Genomic DNA, 13,790 nt, shown 5'->3' on the forward strand with positions numbered 1-13,790 from the left:
GGAAGAGACAGACCACTGCCACATTCCTGCCAATGTGACTGATTAAGATGCCTTATAATTAGCTTGGTCACAGCTTCTAACAGGTGCTGAGGCTTTTGCTAGTTAAAAACCAGCTTTCATTGTATTGTTTTCTCTGTGTGTTTTGACCAAAAAATAAGGACATTTCTGTAACACGGGGGACAAAATACATGAAATAGGGCTACTTCTTAATAATGCTAGTCAATCAATAAGGAAAATAAGTGAAGGGTAACACAAAAACATCCGACTGTAGGTCTTCCAAGAAAGGAAAAAGGACTAACAAACAAGAATATAGTGCTTTACCGTTTACAAATCTTTCACGTACATTCCATTTGACCCTCACAACAACCCTGTGAGGTAGGCAGCACAGATATTATTTTCATTTGACAGATGAGGAAAGTGAATCTTGGAGCAATTAACTAATGTGCCCAAGGTTCTACAATTGGTAAATAACTGGTATTCATATCAGTCTTTGGCCTAAAGATTCAGCACCCCACCTCCCCTCACACTTGCCTACCTACTTCACAGGGATAATGAAGATAAAATGAATTCAAAGCTAGAAAAATACTTTGAGGGAAAAAAGCACTATATAATTATACCCACAAACTATAATTTCCCACAATATATGGCTCATTCCCCTTGTCATCCAGGCTTGTGCGTGAACCCAGAATTTTATATTGCCTCTGTTCTGTGTTCCGCTAAGCAACTAAGTAAGGCAGGGGAACAGAGTGATCCTCTTTAAGTTTATATATAAATTACAATCAGGGTAACCGCTATTACAGGAAATTGAAGAACAACACAGAAAGGTCAATGTGCAACTGGGACCCAGGGAAGCACAGTAAAGCAAGGCAACATTATCAGATAGGACATGATTGCATAGAAGGAAAGGTGGTGTCAGAGTTCACACTGGCACACACACAGTGATCTAAGGCAAAGTGGTGGCAAAGAGTCATTCGTTCCACCTACTATAAACAAGAGCAGAAGATTCATGAGACCCCCATGAAACAGCATCGTGTGTCACACAGATCTCTCCAGCTGCCTACAGAGAATATAAAACAACAACGTCATCTTCATTTTAAAGAATGACTGTACCTGTGCTCATAAACCTGAGCTAAACCAAGGAACAGCTCTGTGCTAAACTTCCTTGGCTAAAATACAACCAGTACCATCATTCCTAGTCAGACTGATAGAATGTTTTTTAAGGTAATGAACTCGATGGCTGTGTTTATAGATTTTTTTTTTTCTTTCCAGGATTCACTTTTGATTCTCCTGCTTTTTTAAGACCCAAAGAAAGTTATACTGAGTTTTTATTGGTGATTCTAAGTATATGTGTTTATAACAGTTAACGTGTAATAGGTGAATTTAACATATTTAAGAGTGCTATAGCATCTGTTCAGAAAAGATTATATACTGTACAAACTATTCGAGTCATACAAAACCATTTTTTTCAGTGTCTTTTCAACTGAGAAGAATCCTATTCAGCACGTTTCTCCTCCTGAGGTGGTTCATACTGAGCAAGCTATGGGGGCAAAGACAGAGGTGTTTAGGTGAATTTTATTCTAAATTGGGTTTAAAAAAAAAACTTTTAACAGTAACAAAACGAGTCAACTACTTTGTTCAATGACTGAATCAGTTTATAAAATCCTAGCCTTTTTAAACCAGTGATTTTTTAATACTTAATACAATCAAACCTAGTGAAAGTTTTTTTTTATAAACCTTAAAAATTACTGGGAAACTAAAATTTAATTCCCATTCATGACTGCACTGCACAAACATCTGCTATGCAATAATCTGTATCTTCCCAAAGATGTTGTGGCTTATATAGAAAAGGTACGTTCTTCCTCTCCACCATAAGTTTACTGAAAACTTTCTTCTAGAACGTAGAAAAAAAAATAATCATGTGACATATATTAATCTAGCCAGTTAATGAAAAAGCAGCTAATATCTTTGACTTTAAAAGGTGCCAAAAAAGTTATCTAGCGTTTATATGCTGGTATCTTGGATAATTTAAGATACTGAATGATCTCTTATGCCGAACTGTGGTTTACTGCAAGAACACTAAGATGTGAGTTGTTCCAATTAGCTGTCAGACTTGAGAATCTAGACTTCACTGTGCTTTAGTTTCCTCACCTATAAAATGGTCTATGTACCTGTGTCATTTCTCTCACAAAGTTGTTGAGAAGATAAAACACATGAGAAATGCCTAGAGTCATGTGAAATGCATTATGTGATTCAGAATGTTGTAAAACCTCAAAGGCTTAGTTGACTAAAAGTTTATGAAAATTCTCATGGGAGTTTAAACAAAGAAAAAGCTTCAGCACTGGACAAAACTTAAGTGCCAACAAATGTACAGAGCTTAAGTGCAAACAAGTTTACAGTTAACACATTTCAGGGCCACCACATAACTATACAGATCATGCACTGCAGTCTTAAGGGGTGCCATTCACAAAGCAGTGGCCCCATAATGACCTACTTAACTGTCTAAGATTCCCAGAAATTTCCATTTACTTACAAACTAGTATTCTTCACCAGTATTTTCATCTTTTTGTTGATGAAGGTTCCCAAGAACCTCTTCTTAATCACACATTGCTCATCCTGTTTACAATTTGCTTGTGGTTTTCTAGACAGGGTATCAGCTTCTCCTTGCAGTTAACTGAGCTGAGATTGATATTCACCCTCCTCCCTCCTCTACTGTCCATTTTAGTCAGGTTCTGATCATATAATCATTAAAGGTGAAATTATTTTTAACATGAATTCTTTCAAAAATTTTACCTTTGTTTTCAGTTTTTTATTTTCTTCTACAATAGCTTCATATTTCTCTTTCATTTCTGCCAATTCTAGGCGAAGCAGCTCTATTTCTGGATTTTCTGGGGTAGCAGCTCCTAAGTGATGCTTTAAAAAACTAATATCAAAGTTAAGGATTTACTTGAGCTCATTAAAACTAATGAAATAGCCCTTTATTGAAATAACTCTGATGAGAGTCACCCCAACCCTACCACCAATATTTACCAAGAGATCAAAATCCAAATACTCAAAGAAAGTAACTTTTTCAATAAAGGCCTTTTTCTGACTTGAAAAATGAAAAGGATACTCCAAAGCACTATTAGGTTTCTCTGGTTCTTCATATAAGGCTACCAATACTGCAAATCAAAAAGCAGAAAAAAAAAAAAATCAAAAGTCTTAAAATGGCCGAAATTATATGCCATACCTCAGTAAATATTAAGCATCTATTATACACCACACACATCGCTAGGACATACCATGGTGAACAAGACAGACAAGGTCCCTGTTCTCAATGTATTTACAGTCTAGTGCAAAAGAGTATCAAGCATCAATAACGGTTAATGGGTGATGGGAGCACACTGGAAGAACACCTAACTCAGCCCACGGCACCAGGGAAGGCTTCCCCAGGGAAGGCAAATAAGACCTAAGACCTTGGCAATGAAGTTTTCTGATAAAAAGGGAAGGCCAAGAGCAAAAGAACAACGTATTCAGGAACTGAAAATTCAAGTGTGGCTAGATGGAGTTGTGAACTGAAAGGAAGCTGAAAAGGTGGTTAGGGAGGAGATTGGAGGATCCTGCAAGTTCAGTCGGGCCTTGATCCTAAAAACAAAATGGCATATAATTAAAACAGTTTTAAGCAGGGGAGTGACGGGATCACTCTTGACTCCTGTGTGGAGTCAAGTAAGCTAACAAGTGGGACAAGGATTTAAACGCAGGAAGAGCAATTATGGCTCAGTGGTAAAGAATCTGCCTGTTAATGGAGATGGGGTTTAATCCCTGGGTGGGGAAGACCCCCTAGAAAAGGAAATGGCAACCAGTATTCTTGCCTGGAAAACCCCATGGACAGAGGAGCCTGGAGGGCTACAGTTCGTGGGGTCGCAAGAGTCTCAGACACAACTCAGCAACTAAACAACAACAACAACATGCTAATCAGTTTAAAAAGAGAGTGACCTGGGAATTCCCTGGCTCTCCAGTGGTTAGGACTCCAAGCTTTCACTACAGGGGGCATGGGCCCCATCCTTGGTCGGAGAACTAAAATCCTGCATGCCACAGGGCATCCCCCACCACCACCAAAATAAAAGAGAAGTGACCTGTACAAGAGTAATAGATGAAAACAAGGTAGATGCATTTGAGAAAAATTTTTAGAGAATCAATAAGGCCGTGGTTAATTGTTGGAAGAAGCTTTCAATCCAAAATATTCTTCAAGAATGAAGTTTCACACACTACATGCTAAATAACCACCAACCAAAAACTACCAGTAATCAACATGCTCAAATTAAAGTACATACTTTAGTGGTTTCATATCCAGTAATTCATGTCAGCACTACCTTTTCCATCTTATATTGAACACATTCCTTCTAGGATCTGAGTAGTAACTCAGATAAAAATCTCTCTAAATCAGTGGTTAAGTTTTTTGTGCACAAAATTCTGAAAAATCTGATCAAAGACCAAAAGCTGTAACTACATACAAAAAACATGCATATCTAGGCCCCAAGTTAAGAACTCTTGTAAACCAACTTAACATGCTTTGCTTTTTTTTGTTTTAATAACATCAAAATAATTTAGACAGCACAAAAAAAAAATCAAATGGCCAACTACTACAACTTAGATTAAGTTCTGATAGTTATACATGTAAATGTATTAACAGCACTATTTTTGAGAAATTGGCGTAGTTATGTCAACACTACCCTCTCTTCTCCTTCCCTCTTCGTTCAGTGTTACAGGACTTTATTCCTCTACTTACTTCCTTTTTCTTCAAACTATATACTCAACCCTATGGTTCTTCTTCCATTAATTCCCACTGATCCCTACCAAATTCTAATTTTATAAGACATAAATACTCTTACCCTTTCTTCCTCTTTTTCTCCTACCCTTTCTTTTAGCTTCTAAATTTCTGTCAGTGGTACTTACAAGGTTGGTAATTACAGAACATAATGTAAATGTCAAGTTTCCTGTGTTTTTCTGTAGATGAAATATACTTCCTTTTAAACATACAAGAACTCTATATCCAATGTTTCCCTTTTTGTCTTAGCAGCCAGGATTTTTAGAGGTTGATATAGTGCTCAAAATAACTAAAATGCCTTTTCTTCCAAATGACTTATCTTTAGCCATCCTTATAGTGTTTTAATGTTAGAAGCAGTTTTAAATCCTCTTGTAAATAAGCTGGATAAAAATTATATGTTAAATCTGTGAAGTACACAAAATCAAATGTTAAATAGATCATCACAATCTGCTGTTGTCTGATGTTACTTAGGAAACTGGAAACCCAGGAAGGTTGAGGGGTAATACCAGTAGATGTCAGCCAGGGAAAAGAAGCCTCCGATGGTTTAGTTTCTCATGAAGGAAAATCCAAGTATGGCCACAAGGCTTAATATCTTCATTTACCTCCCACAATGGTCACTTCTCTGCCCTTTACCAATGTATGTTTCATTCACTCCATCCAGCCACTCTGGCTTACTTACACTTCCTGAAACTCAACAGCACACTTCTTTCACATCTTTGTTCAAAGGTTACTTTCTTAAGAGAGGCCTTCCCCCCACCAACCCAGGTAAAATGCCACACCCATCACTCTATCAGCAATGTTCTTTTCACAAAACTTATCAGGGGTTGACACTATGTATTTATTATCTGCATTTAGAGCAGGGGCCTTCCCCCACCACCACCACCACCACACTGTTGTATCCTCAGTGCCTATAACAGACACCTGAATAAAATGGTTAAATAAAAGAAATATGCTTGTGGAGTTTTTTGAGGGGGGCGGGAGGTCCATGAAATTCCAATTGTGTGATACTTTCCAGGATGACAGCACAGTGCTTTCACACTACGTTAACGTTTACTGAAATTTGAAAAGAGATAGGAAATTGAACCTAAGGTAGGTAGCAATTCAAAATGACCAACCCAGGCTTGAGAACTGAAAAGCCCTGCTTTCTGCTAAGACCCAGAGTTGTTATTCTCCGAGTTTTCTCCTAACTTTTGCTTCTGGACAAAGAGCAGGTACCAAAGTATTTCCAGATACTTAACTACACTTCTCATATGGACCCAAATCATCATCCCTGCCAGCTCTTCTGTTCCACACCCTTGAAAGGCCCAGCCAGTGAGCTGAGTGATAGATAACAGCATTCACCTTACTGCCTAGCTGATGAAATAAGCAGTACCCACACTAGCTCTTGGAACCCTCCAGTGTCAATCACCTTACTCATCTACTTAGATCTTGAACTCCAGATTAAGAAATATAGTGTAACGACTTCCATTTTAAAAAGTGAAAACAATATAATCATTTTGATGTGTCCTCACGTTCTTTAAACTGTAATTCTACTTTAATTATGAAATCTGCACAAAGTAGGAGTTGATATAGACTACAAAACGGGGTTCAGTTGAAAAGTCACATCCAAAGAGCTATTTCAGGGATTAGGTTCACTTAGCTACTTTATAAACTGCTTTCAATTCTGGTCATTTTCCCATTTGTCCTTTGTTCGAGGGGAAATATTTCTAAAGCATTTGGAGGGCTCGGAAAAGTTTGTCAGGAGAGAGGAGTTGGGCTCTCCCAAGGTCTCTAGCAACATGCTCACTGCGACGGCTAGAGGCAGAGCAACGGAAGTTGGAGGGACTTTGCAACAGCTGCAAGAGTTTTACTCACCACGGGGAGGGTGAGGCTACCCGACCCGGGCAGCGTCCGGCAGCCAGGCGTGCGCCGGTCCCCGCTGACCCCCGAGGCCCACCTCGCTGGACCGGGGTGGGTCCCTCCTGTTCCCCTCCTGCCCCACACGACGGCCCCTTCGCGGCACCGCGCCGAGGAACACGACGACGACATGAGGAACCCTCTCTTGGCCCGTGCTCACCCTTGGTCAGCGTGTCCAGCACCCCCGACTTCTCCAAGTACCTCCGGAACTGCTCGCGCTTCGAGTCGGCGGCCTGAGGAGACACGGCGGGTCAGTGGCCGAAGCCCGGGGGCCAGAGCAGGAAGAAGGCGCTGGGAGTCCGGCAACGCCGCCTCCACCTCACTATCTCAAGCCCCCCAAACCTGCGCGCACGCCCCCACTCCCACCCGAGCCGACCAGCGGCTGGCTACCGCCCGCACGCCCCCAGCCACGCCGCGCCCCCCTCACTTTGTAATGGGCCATAGTGACAGCGGCAGCGGCGTAGCTGGCGCCGGAGACCGTGGCTGGCGGGCTCGGAGCAGCACTGCGCATGCGCGGAAGGGCACGGGCGCCTGCGCACTTGGAACCCCCGGGCCGGGATCGCCGGGGTGTGGCCTGTTTTCATGGCGACCAGGACGCTCTGAACGCCCCATAACGAGATGAGCCGAGGGAGGCTGCGTGCACCCGCCCCTCTGGTTAGCGAAGGCTCGCCTCTCCTTCTTCTTCCGGTCCTCGCCAAGATTTGGTTGCTTAGTAGGAGGCTGCTGCTGCTTCTAAGTCGCTTCAGTCGTGTCCGACTCTGTGCGACCCCATAGACGGCAGCCCACCAGGCTCCCCCGTCCCTGGAATTCTCCAGGCAAGAACGCTGGAGTGGGTTGCCATTTCCTTCTCCAATGCATGAAAGTGAAAAGTGAAAGTGAAGTCGCTCAGTCGTGTCCGACTCGTAGCGACCCCATGGACTGCAGCCCACCAGCCTCCTCCGCCCATGGGAGTTTCCAGGCAAGAGTACTGGAGTGGGGTGCCATCGCCTTCTCCGTAGGTTTTGGTAACTCGGGGCGAGTGTCCAGGTGGGGCCAAAGACGGGCGTGGCGCCAGGGGGCGGGGCCTGCGGAGCCCTGGAGCGCGAGGACTCGCTCCAGACACCGAGAGTGGGCGGGCCCGCCTCAACCAGGACCTCAGAAGCCGTGGCAGCGGGCCCGGGCTGGTTCGTCGACTCGCGTCTTGAACGAGGGCGCACGACCGTCGAGGGCAGCCCTTGGATTTCCAATGGCTGGAAGACTGCTTAGAATCGTCTGTTTGGGCTCCAGCTCTGACGTTTGGAGTCTCCTTGTTTTGTGGCCGACTTGATGTGGGTCTCCAGAGGGTGAGCAGTAATGTAATAATAATAGATAGCACTTTTGAACGCTTACTGTACGCCTGGCAGCATACACCTGTTTCTTATTTTAATCCTCACACCATCCCTGTAAGGTAGACACTGTTAGTAAACTGTAATGGTTAGATGGCCAGTGTAGTAGAGCCAAGACTCGGATCCTGGCACTGAATCACGATGCTATAAACTGGTAAAAGAAAGCGACATCTTTTTAGGATTTTATTTACTAGAAGCAACATGATGATTATATCCAGGACACATCAGCTTTCAGTCCATAAGGAAACTAAGAACCAAGGGCAAACAAAGTTTAATCAGTGTCCAGAAATAAGATCAATAACTAAAAGAGGGAATTACATAGACCAAGAACAATCTCCGAAGGCAGTTTTCCCTTCATGGAAAAACCTGGTTCCATTTAGCTTCAGTTCTGACATAGATTTTCCCAAAATCAGTGTTTTTCTGAAGGGAACCCACAAAAAGGTAATCCTGATTTGGTAACTCTATGTCTTTAAACTTGAAACTAATCCTTCCCAGTTCAGAACTAGAGCCATTTTCCCTTTTAAAAATGGATTTGTAGTCGTTTGTCTAAACAGCTGGTCTTTAGAGCTGCCCTATCTATTTTTTCTCTGCTCCACCATCACTAGGCTACTTCTGTGATAATGTAATATGTAGAATGTCTAAAGGCCAACGGATGTTCAGATCTGAAGGTCTGTGGGAGCCCGCCTTCCAATGAGGTTGTTTGTCAGTGACACTAAATGATTTGGAGTACAAGCAGTAGGGTTACTGCAGCTTCTGACCAACTTGGATTCAAAGGACAGCCCTCCCAAAGACTCAGGAGTGTCCGGAATGTCAAGTGGTTGAAAGTCTCCCTGTTCAGATCTGAAGGTCTGTGGGAGCCCGCCTTCCAATGAGGTTGTTTGTCAGTGACACTAAATGATTTGGAGTACAAGCAGTAGGGTTACTGCAGCTTCTGACCAACTTGGATTCAAAGGACAGCCCTCCCAAAGACTCAGGAGTGTCCGGAATGTCAAGTGGTTGAAAGTCTCCCTGTTCAGATCTGAAGGTCTGTGGGAGCCCGCCTTCCAATGAGGTTGTTTGTCAGTAACACTAAATGATTTGGAGTACAAGCAGTAGGGTTACTGCAGGTTCTGACCAACTTGGATTCAAAGGACAGCCCTCCCAAAGACTCAGGAGTGTCCGGAATGTCAAGTGGTTGAAAGTCTCCCTGTGAAGGAGGAAGGGTTCTGGTTGTGCTCTCCCTGAGCTGGCCCTTGAGGTTACCTTTAGGAGGTAGTGCCTGGTTTTCGTTTTCTGCAGACGGGCCCCAGGTAGCGTGAGGCCACTTCGATTTCCAGGTGCAGTTAGCTGGCAGAGGGAAAGCTGTTTGGGGTGACTCTCCCACGTGGTTGTTCAGCTCTATGGCATCACCTGGACTAGAACAGTGACCTTTAAAGTAGTGATTTCTTTTGCTGTCTTTGCCATCAACTTCTTTTTTTCCCCTCAACTGGTTACCATTAACTTCTTTTCCAGATAGTTTATGAGTGTCTTCTTTATTACTTGCGCTGATATTTTGAAAATGACCACAGGCCGTACTAAATGTGCACATCTCAGAAAGTAGAGTTTCCTGTTCATCCAAAATACCTTTGTCATCATTTCCAATATGGTTATCAGGATCTGTCTGAAATGCAGAGGGATTTAAACTGGGATACACTGCTGTGTGTGTTTGCTTGTCCACTAGCAGACTATAATCAGGTGCAGAAGAGAGTCGTTTCAGTGAGTGTGCAGATGTGTTTTGATATTTGGCAAGGTTTTGTTTTGACTTGGTACAAAATTCATTATGTTCACCCTTCAATTTATGTTGTCCCCAAAGCCCTCTTTTAATCTTTTTAAAACCTAGATGGAAAATTTCTAAAACATTTAAGAAAAGTGAAACAGTCGCTATGGATTGCATGAACAATAGGAATATCGTCTTTTCTGTGGGTCTAGAGACAAAACAATCAATTGTATTTGGACATGGGTGGCCGTGGCATTTAAACAGAGGCTCTAAGTGAAATCCATATAAAAGATACTGTCCAATCATGAACCCAACTTCAACCACAGAGCGAGTGAAAATGTGTATCACATAAGTGCAAAGCAGGGTTCCTCTGAGTGGAACTTTATTTACTTTCCTTTGCTCCAGCTGACACAGTTCTTCCTCCAGCCGCCTCCGATCCCCAGGTGTTTCAAGCTCTACCTCCTCCAGTTCACCCCTCAGTTGTGCCTTCTTCATCTGCCTCTCCTTCTCCAGAACTCTCAGTCGGTACAAAGCATGGCCCATGTAGACCAGGGATGGTGAAGACACAAATATCACCTGCAAAACCCAGTATCTAATGAGGGAGATAGGGAAGGCCTGATCATAGCATACATTTCTGCAACCGGGTTGTTCTGTATTACAGATGAAGCCAGACTGCTCATCATTCCAGACATCTTCAGCTGCTACACCCAGAACAAGCATTCGAAATATGAACAGGATGGTGAGCCACATCTTTCCAATCACGGTGGAGTGGATGTGAACCTCCTCCAGAATGCCTCCAAGGAAATTCCAGTCCCCCATGTTTATTTAGTCAGTCATCTTATCTCTGAACCCCACCAAATAGGAGGCAGATACATTCTTCCATTTCTGAAGCGTGTGCTATTTCTTAAGCAAACCTGTGGCCAAAATATGAACAAAGCATCACTCTTTCAGCATGCTGGTTGCTCTCTTTTTTTCCCTAGAAAGTTGTAATAATATGTTACCAAGAATATGTTTAAGATGTCAAGAATAGAAAGTCATTTACCTTTAGACCTTCTAATGCAGTAGGGGAAGAAAGATAACCTGAAGGAAGGGTGCATGTATTCTCTGTGAAGAATAGAATTGCAGGAGCTCTGGGAAGAAAGGACTCTTACTTGGCTTTTTGCTTTGTTATTTTAAACTGAGAACTCTTAAGAGAGGTTCCTGAGACTACTGACTTGATCTTACAAACCTATTTATTAAGATTATTTTATATGAAAGCTGTGACCAATGTCAGTGATTTTAAAATCTCATTTATGTACAAAGGAAAAGGCATGTGTTTCATTTCATAGTCCAGTAAGGTACAGTATTTTATGAAACCAAGGGAAACAGATCAGGCTCTTGCTATAAGAATTTAGATCAGTTTTTTAATCCACATTTAAGTGTCTAAATTCTAATTTCTTTCTGGCAGTTTTTGAGCATTTTCAGAAATCATTTCAGTAAAAATATGAATATTTATGTAATTATTACTGTACTTTGCTATGAAAAATTGTTATGAGGATATTATTAGATATTGCTTGGATCATTGGTATGTTGGTAGTATTATAGAAATTTTCATTACAACAGTATTTGACCCTTTTAAGACATATAGCATGCTTTGTGGAGCGAGCAGTAGGGTGAGTTATAATTCAGATGCTTGGATTATCAGCCAGTAGATTCCATATTAGAGTTGATAGCCCTGGGATATATAAGAGGAAATACATCCCAAAGGAAAGAAAAAATGGGGGAATGTTTTCAGTCATTTTCATTTAATATGTAAATGTGTGTCCTCATAGAAAGGGAAATGTTACACAATCAAACAACATACTGGTGTATTATAGCTACAAGATATATTCATCACAAAACTCCTGTAGCTAGGTGTATTGTTTCCCCATTTTACAGATGAGGAAACTGAGGCACACCTTAAATTATCTAAGATCACACAGCTAGAACTGGTATTCAAAGATCAATTTGGTTCTAAAGTCACCTCTTAACTGTTTTACTAAACTGTTATTTTTCTTCTCTAAACACACTTGAAGTTTCCATGAAAGAGATACTAAGAAATCACCTATTTTCTCTTATAATTTTAATTATTTAAATTAGGTATGTCAAATAGTGAAAGTTTTGATTTTTTAAATAACAAGTTCTAGAGTCTTTAGTTCCTTTTTGAAAGCTTTATATAGTTCAAAAGAGTTGCAAAAGCATCAGCCTTCTAAAATTTAGTTGTATTCCTGAGATAGAGAAATTTTGTATTTGACTTTATTATGTTAATAGCAGTATACTCTTTGACCCATAGTCTAAAGCACTTTAAAATATAAGCAAAGATATTATTCTTATTGTTGTTTATAATAATTATAACTTGAAACTATCCAAAATAATTATCAATACAAGAAAGACTGTATTGTACATATAAATAATAGTACATCCGCAGTATGATACTATGCAACCAGTAGAGATAATAAATATATACAAATATAAAAAGACATTGGATATATTGTTTCAGTGACATTCGGGTTATAAAACAGAATAATATAGCCCCATTATTGTAAATTTACTTATATGTAGAGATGCATACATAAAGCCTAGAAGGATATTCATCAAAATATTAACTGTGATTATCTCTGGGTAGAATGATAATAATTGACTTAAATTTTTATAATTATATATATGTTTAATTTCTTTGAGCACTTTACTTTTAAAATTACCGAAGAAAATTAAAGTTTTTTTTTTTTCCTAAAAGGACAAGTGCATAATATTTTCTGAAAGAGGAAGCACTGTTATATAGCTTCAAATCTTAGGTACTAAAGCTTTCATAGCAAATAGCATGAATACTAATATACATAGATACAGTACCATAAAATTCAAAAGAAAAAGAAAAAAATATTCAAATGACTCTTAATTAGCTAAGACAGATTAACACAGACCTTTCTTGATTTAGGTAAATTTGAAGCAGATCACGCTTAAAAGTTGTACCACAGCCATCTTCAACATGTTTTCTGAATGTGTCCCTTTGCAGGTGTAAAGCAGATTCAGTTTGGTTCAACGCGGTGAGTCAGCCATCAGCTAAACTCCTTCTCCCTGCCTTCATTCTTGCTTCTCAAACAGCGCCACCCAATGGAAGCTTTTTTAATCCAATGGAACTTTTTGCAGCAGTGTTGGAGTAGACTGTCGGCACTGTTCAATAAGATGGCCACTATTAATACACAGCTATTGAGTACTTGCAACGAGGCTTGTGTAACAGAGACACAGTTTTTAATTTCATTTAATTTTAATTAAATGTAAACAGCTACATGTGCCTAGTGGCTACCTTATTGGGCAGCCCACAGAAAAGAATATTTCCAACATTTCTAATTAATACAGAACAGTTTAGAAGACTAAAACTATGAGCCCCAAATTAAGCTGAATAGTTTCTCTATTATTCAGAAATGTCAAATTTAAAATGCTAGACATATGTGTGCTTTTGTAATGGTAACTTTGCCCCCTGGAGACCCAGAAAGAGATCACTATTTTTGGTAATGTAAACAATGTTTCTAGTTCCAAAATAACCTAACTAGATAATGACTTCTTAGTCATCAGTCTTAATAATCAATGGGTCATGTCCGATTTCATAGTTAGATGAATCCTATTTCTCTGTCTAGTTTTCTATTATTAACAATTACTTTGCACTTTAGGTCATTAAAGATCTCCAGAGTACTGACCTGGTGGGTTGGCGATGGCAGATTAATATTTCTTCCTTGGGCTTCTTTAATCTAATAGCTACTTTTCAGTTTAAATTCAACCCTTTCATCAAGAAATATATATTCATACTTGCATATTATATATTATGTGTAATATATAAATTATAAATAATTAATAAACTTTTAAAATGCTGTTTCATTAGTGTTACATATGAATTAAAATAATTATTTTTTAATCAATGTAAATTTTTTCAAGATTTATAAAGTCACCTTTTGGCAAATGTATGAGGAAACTGTTA

The 13,790-nt window shown here is 40.2% G+C and overlaps 2 protein-coding genes across 2 annotated transcripts; both read right to left on the reverse strand.

Moving 5' to 3' along the window:
• Positions 1-302: 302 nt before the first annotated feature.
• MYCBP (MYC binding protein) lies at positions 303-7,267 on the reverse strand. The gene is made up of 5 exons (XM_055401843.2): positions 7,128-7,267; positions 6,861-6,933; positions 3,110-3,158; positions 2,791-2,920; positions 303-1,537 (listed from the first exon to the last, which is right to left on the reverse strand). Exons 1-5 carry the CDS (start codon positions 7,209-7,211, stop codon positions 1,493-1,495), a joined length of 381 nt encoding a protein of 126 aa, XP_055257818.1. The 5' UTR covers positions 7,212-7,267; the 3' UTR covers positions 303-1,492.
• Positions 7,268-9,076: 1,809 nt separating this feature from the next.
• GJA9 (gap junction protein alpha 9) lies at positions 9,077-10,618 on the reverse strand. The gene has a single exon (XM_055401838.2). The coding sequence runs from the start codon at positions 10,616-10,618 to the stop codon at positions 9,077-9,079; it is 1,542 nt and encodes a 513-aa protein (XP_055257813.2).
• Positions 10,619-13,790: the final 3,172 nt, after the last annotated feature.

This window comes from Moschus berezovskii, chromosome 4, assembly GCF_049115385.1.
Source record: "Moschus berezovskii isolate FMDL1 chromosome 4, NW_MosBer_1.0, whole genome shotgun sequence".
In the NCBI taxonomy this organism is placed as follows: Eukaryota; Metazoa; Chordata; class Mammalia; order Artiodactyla; family Moschidae; genus Moschus; species Moschus berezovskii.

What these genes read in the sequence shown, in the direction of transcription:
- MYCBP (XM_055401843.2), bottom strand. Translation starts at nt 7,211, where the DNA reads ATGCGCAGTGCTGCTCCGAGCCCGCCAGCCACGGTCTCCGGCGCCAGC. An exon ending in GCTGGACACGCTGACCAAGG is followed by an intron (nt 3,159 to 6,860) that starts GTGAGCACGGGC and finishes TTTGATTTGCAG; the next exon opens with TATTGGTAGCCTTATATGAA. An exon ending in ATAAAAAACTGAAAACAAAG is followed by an intron (nt 1,538 to 2,790) that starts GTAAAATTTTTG and finishes TTGCCCCCATAG; the next exon opens with CTTGCTCAGTATGAACCACC.
- GJA9 (XM_055401838.2), bottom strand. Translation starts at nt 10,618, where the DNA reads ATGGGGGACTGGAATTTCCTTGGAGGCATTCTGGAGGAGGTTCACATC.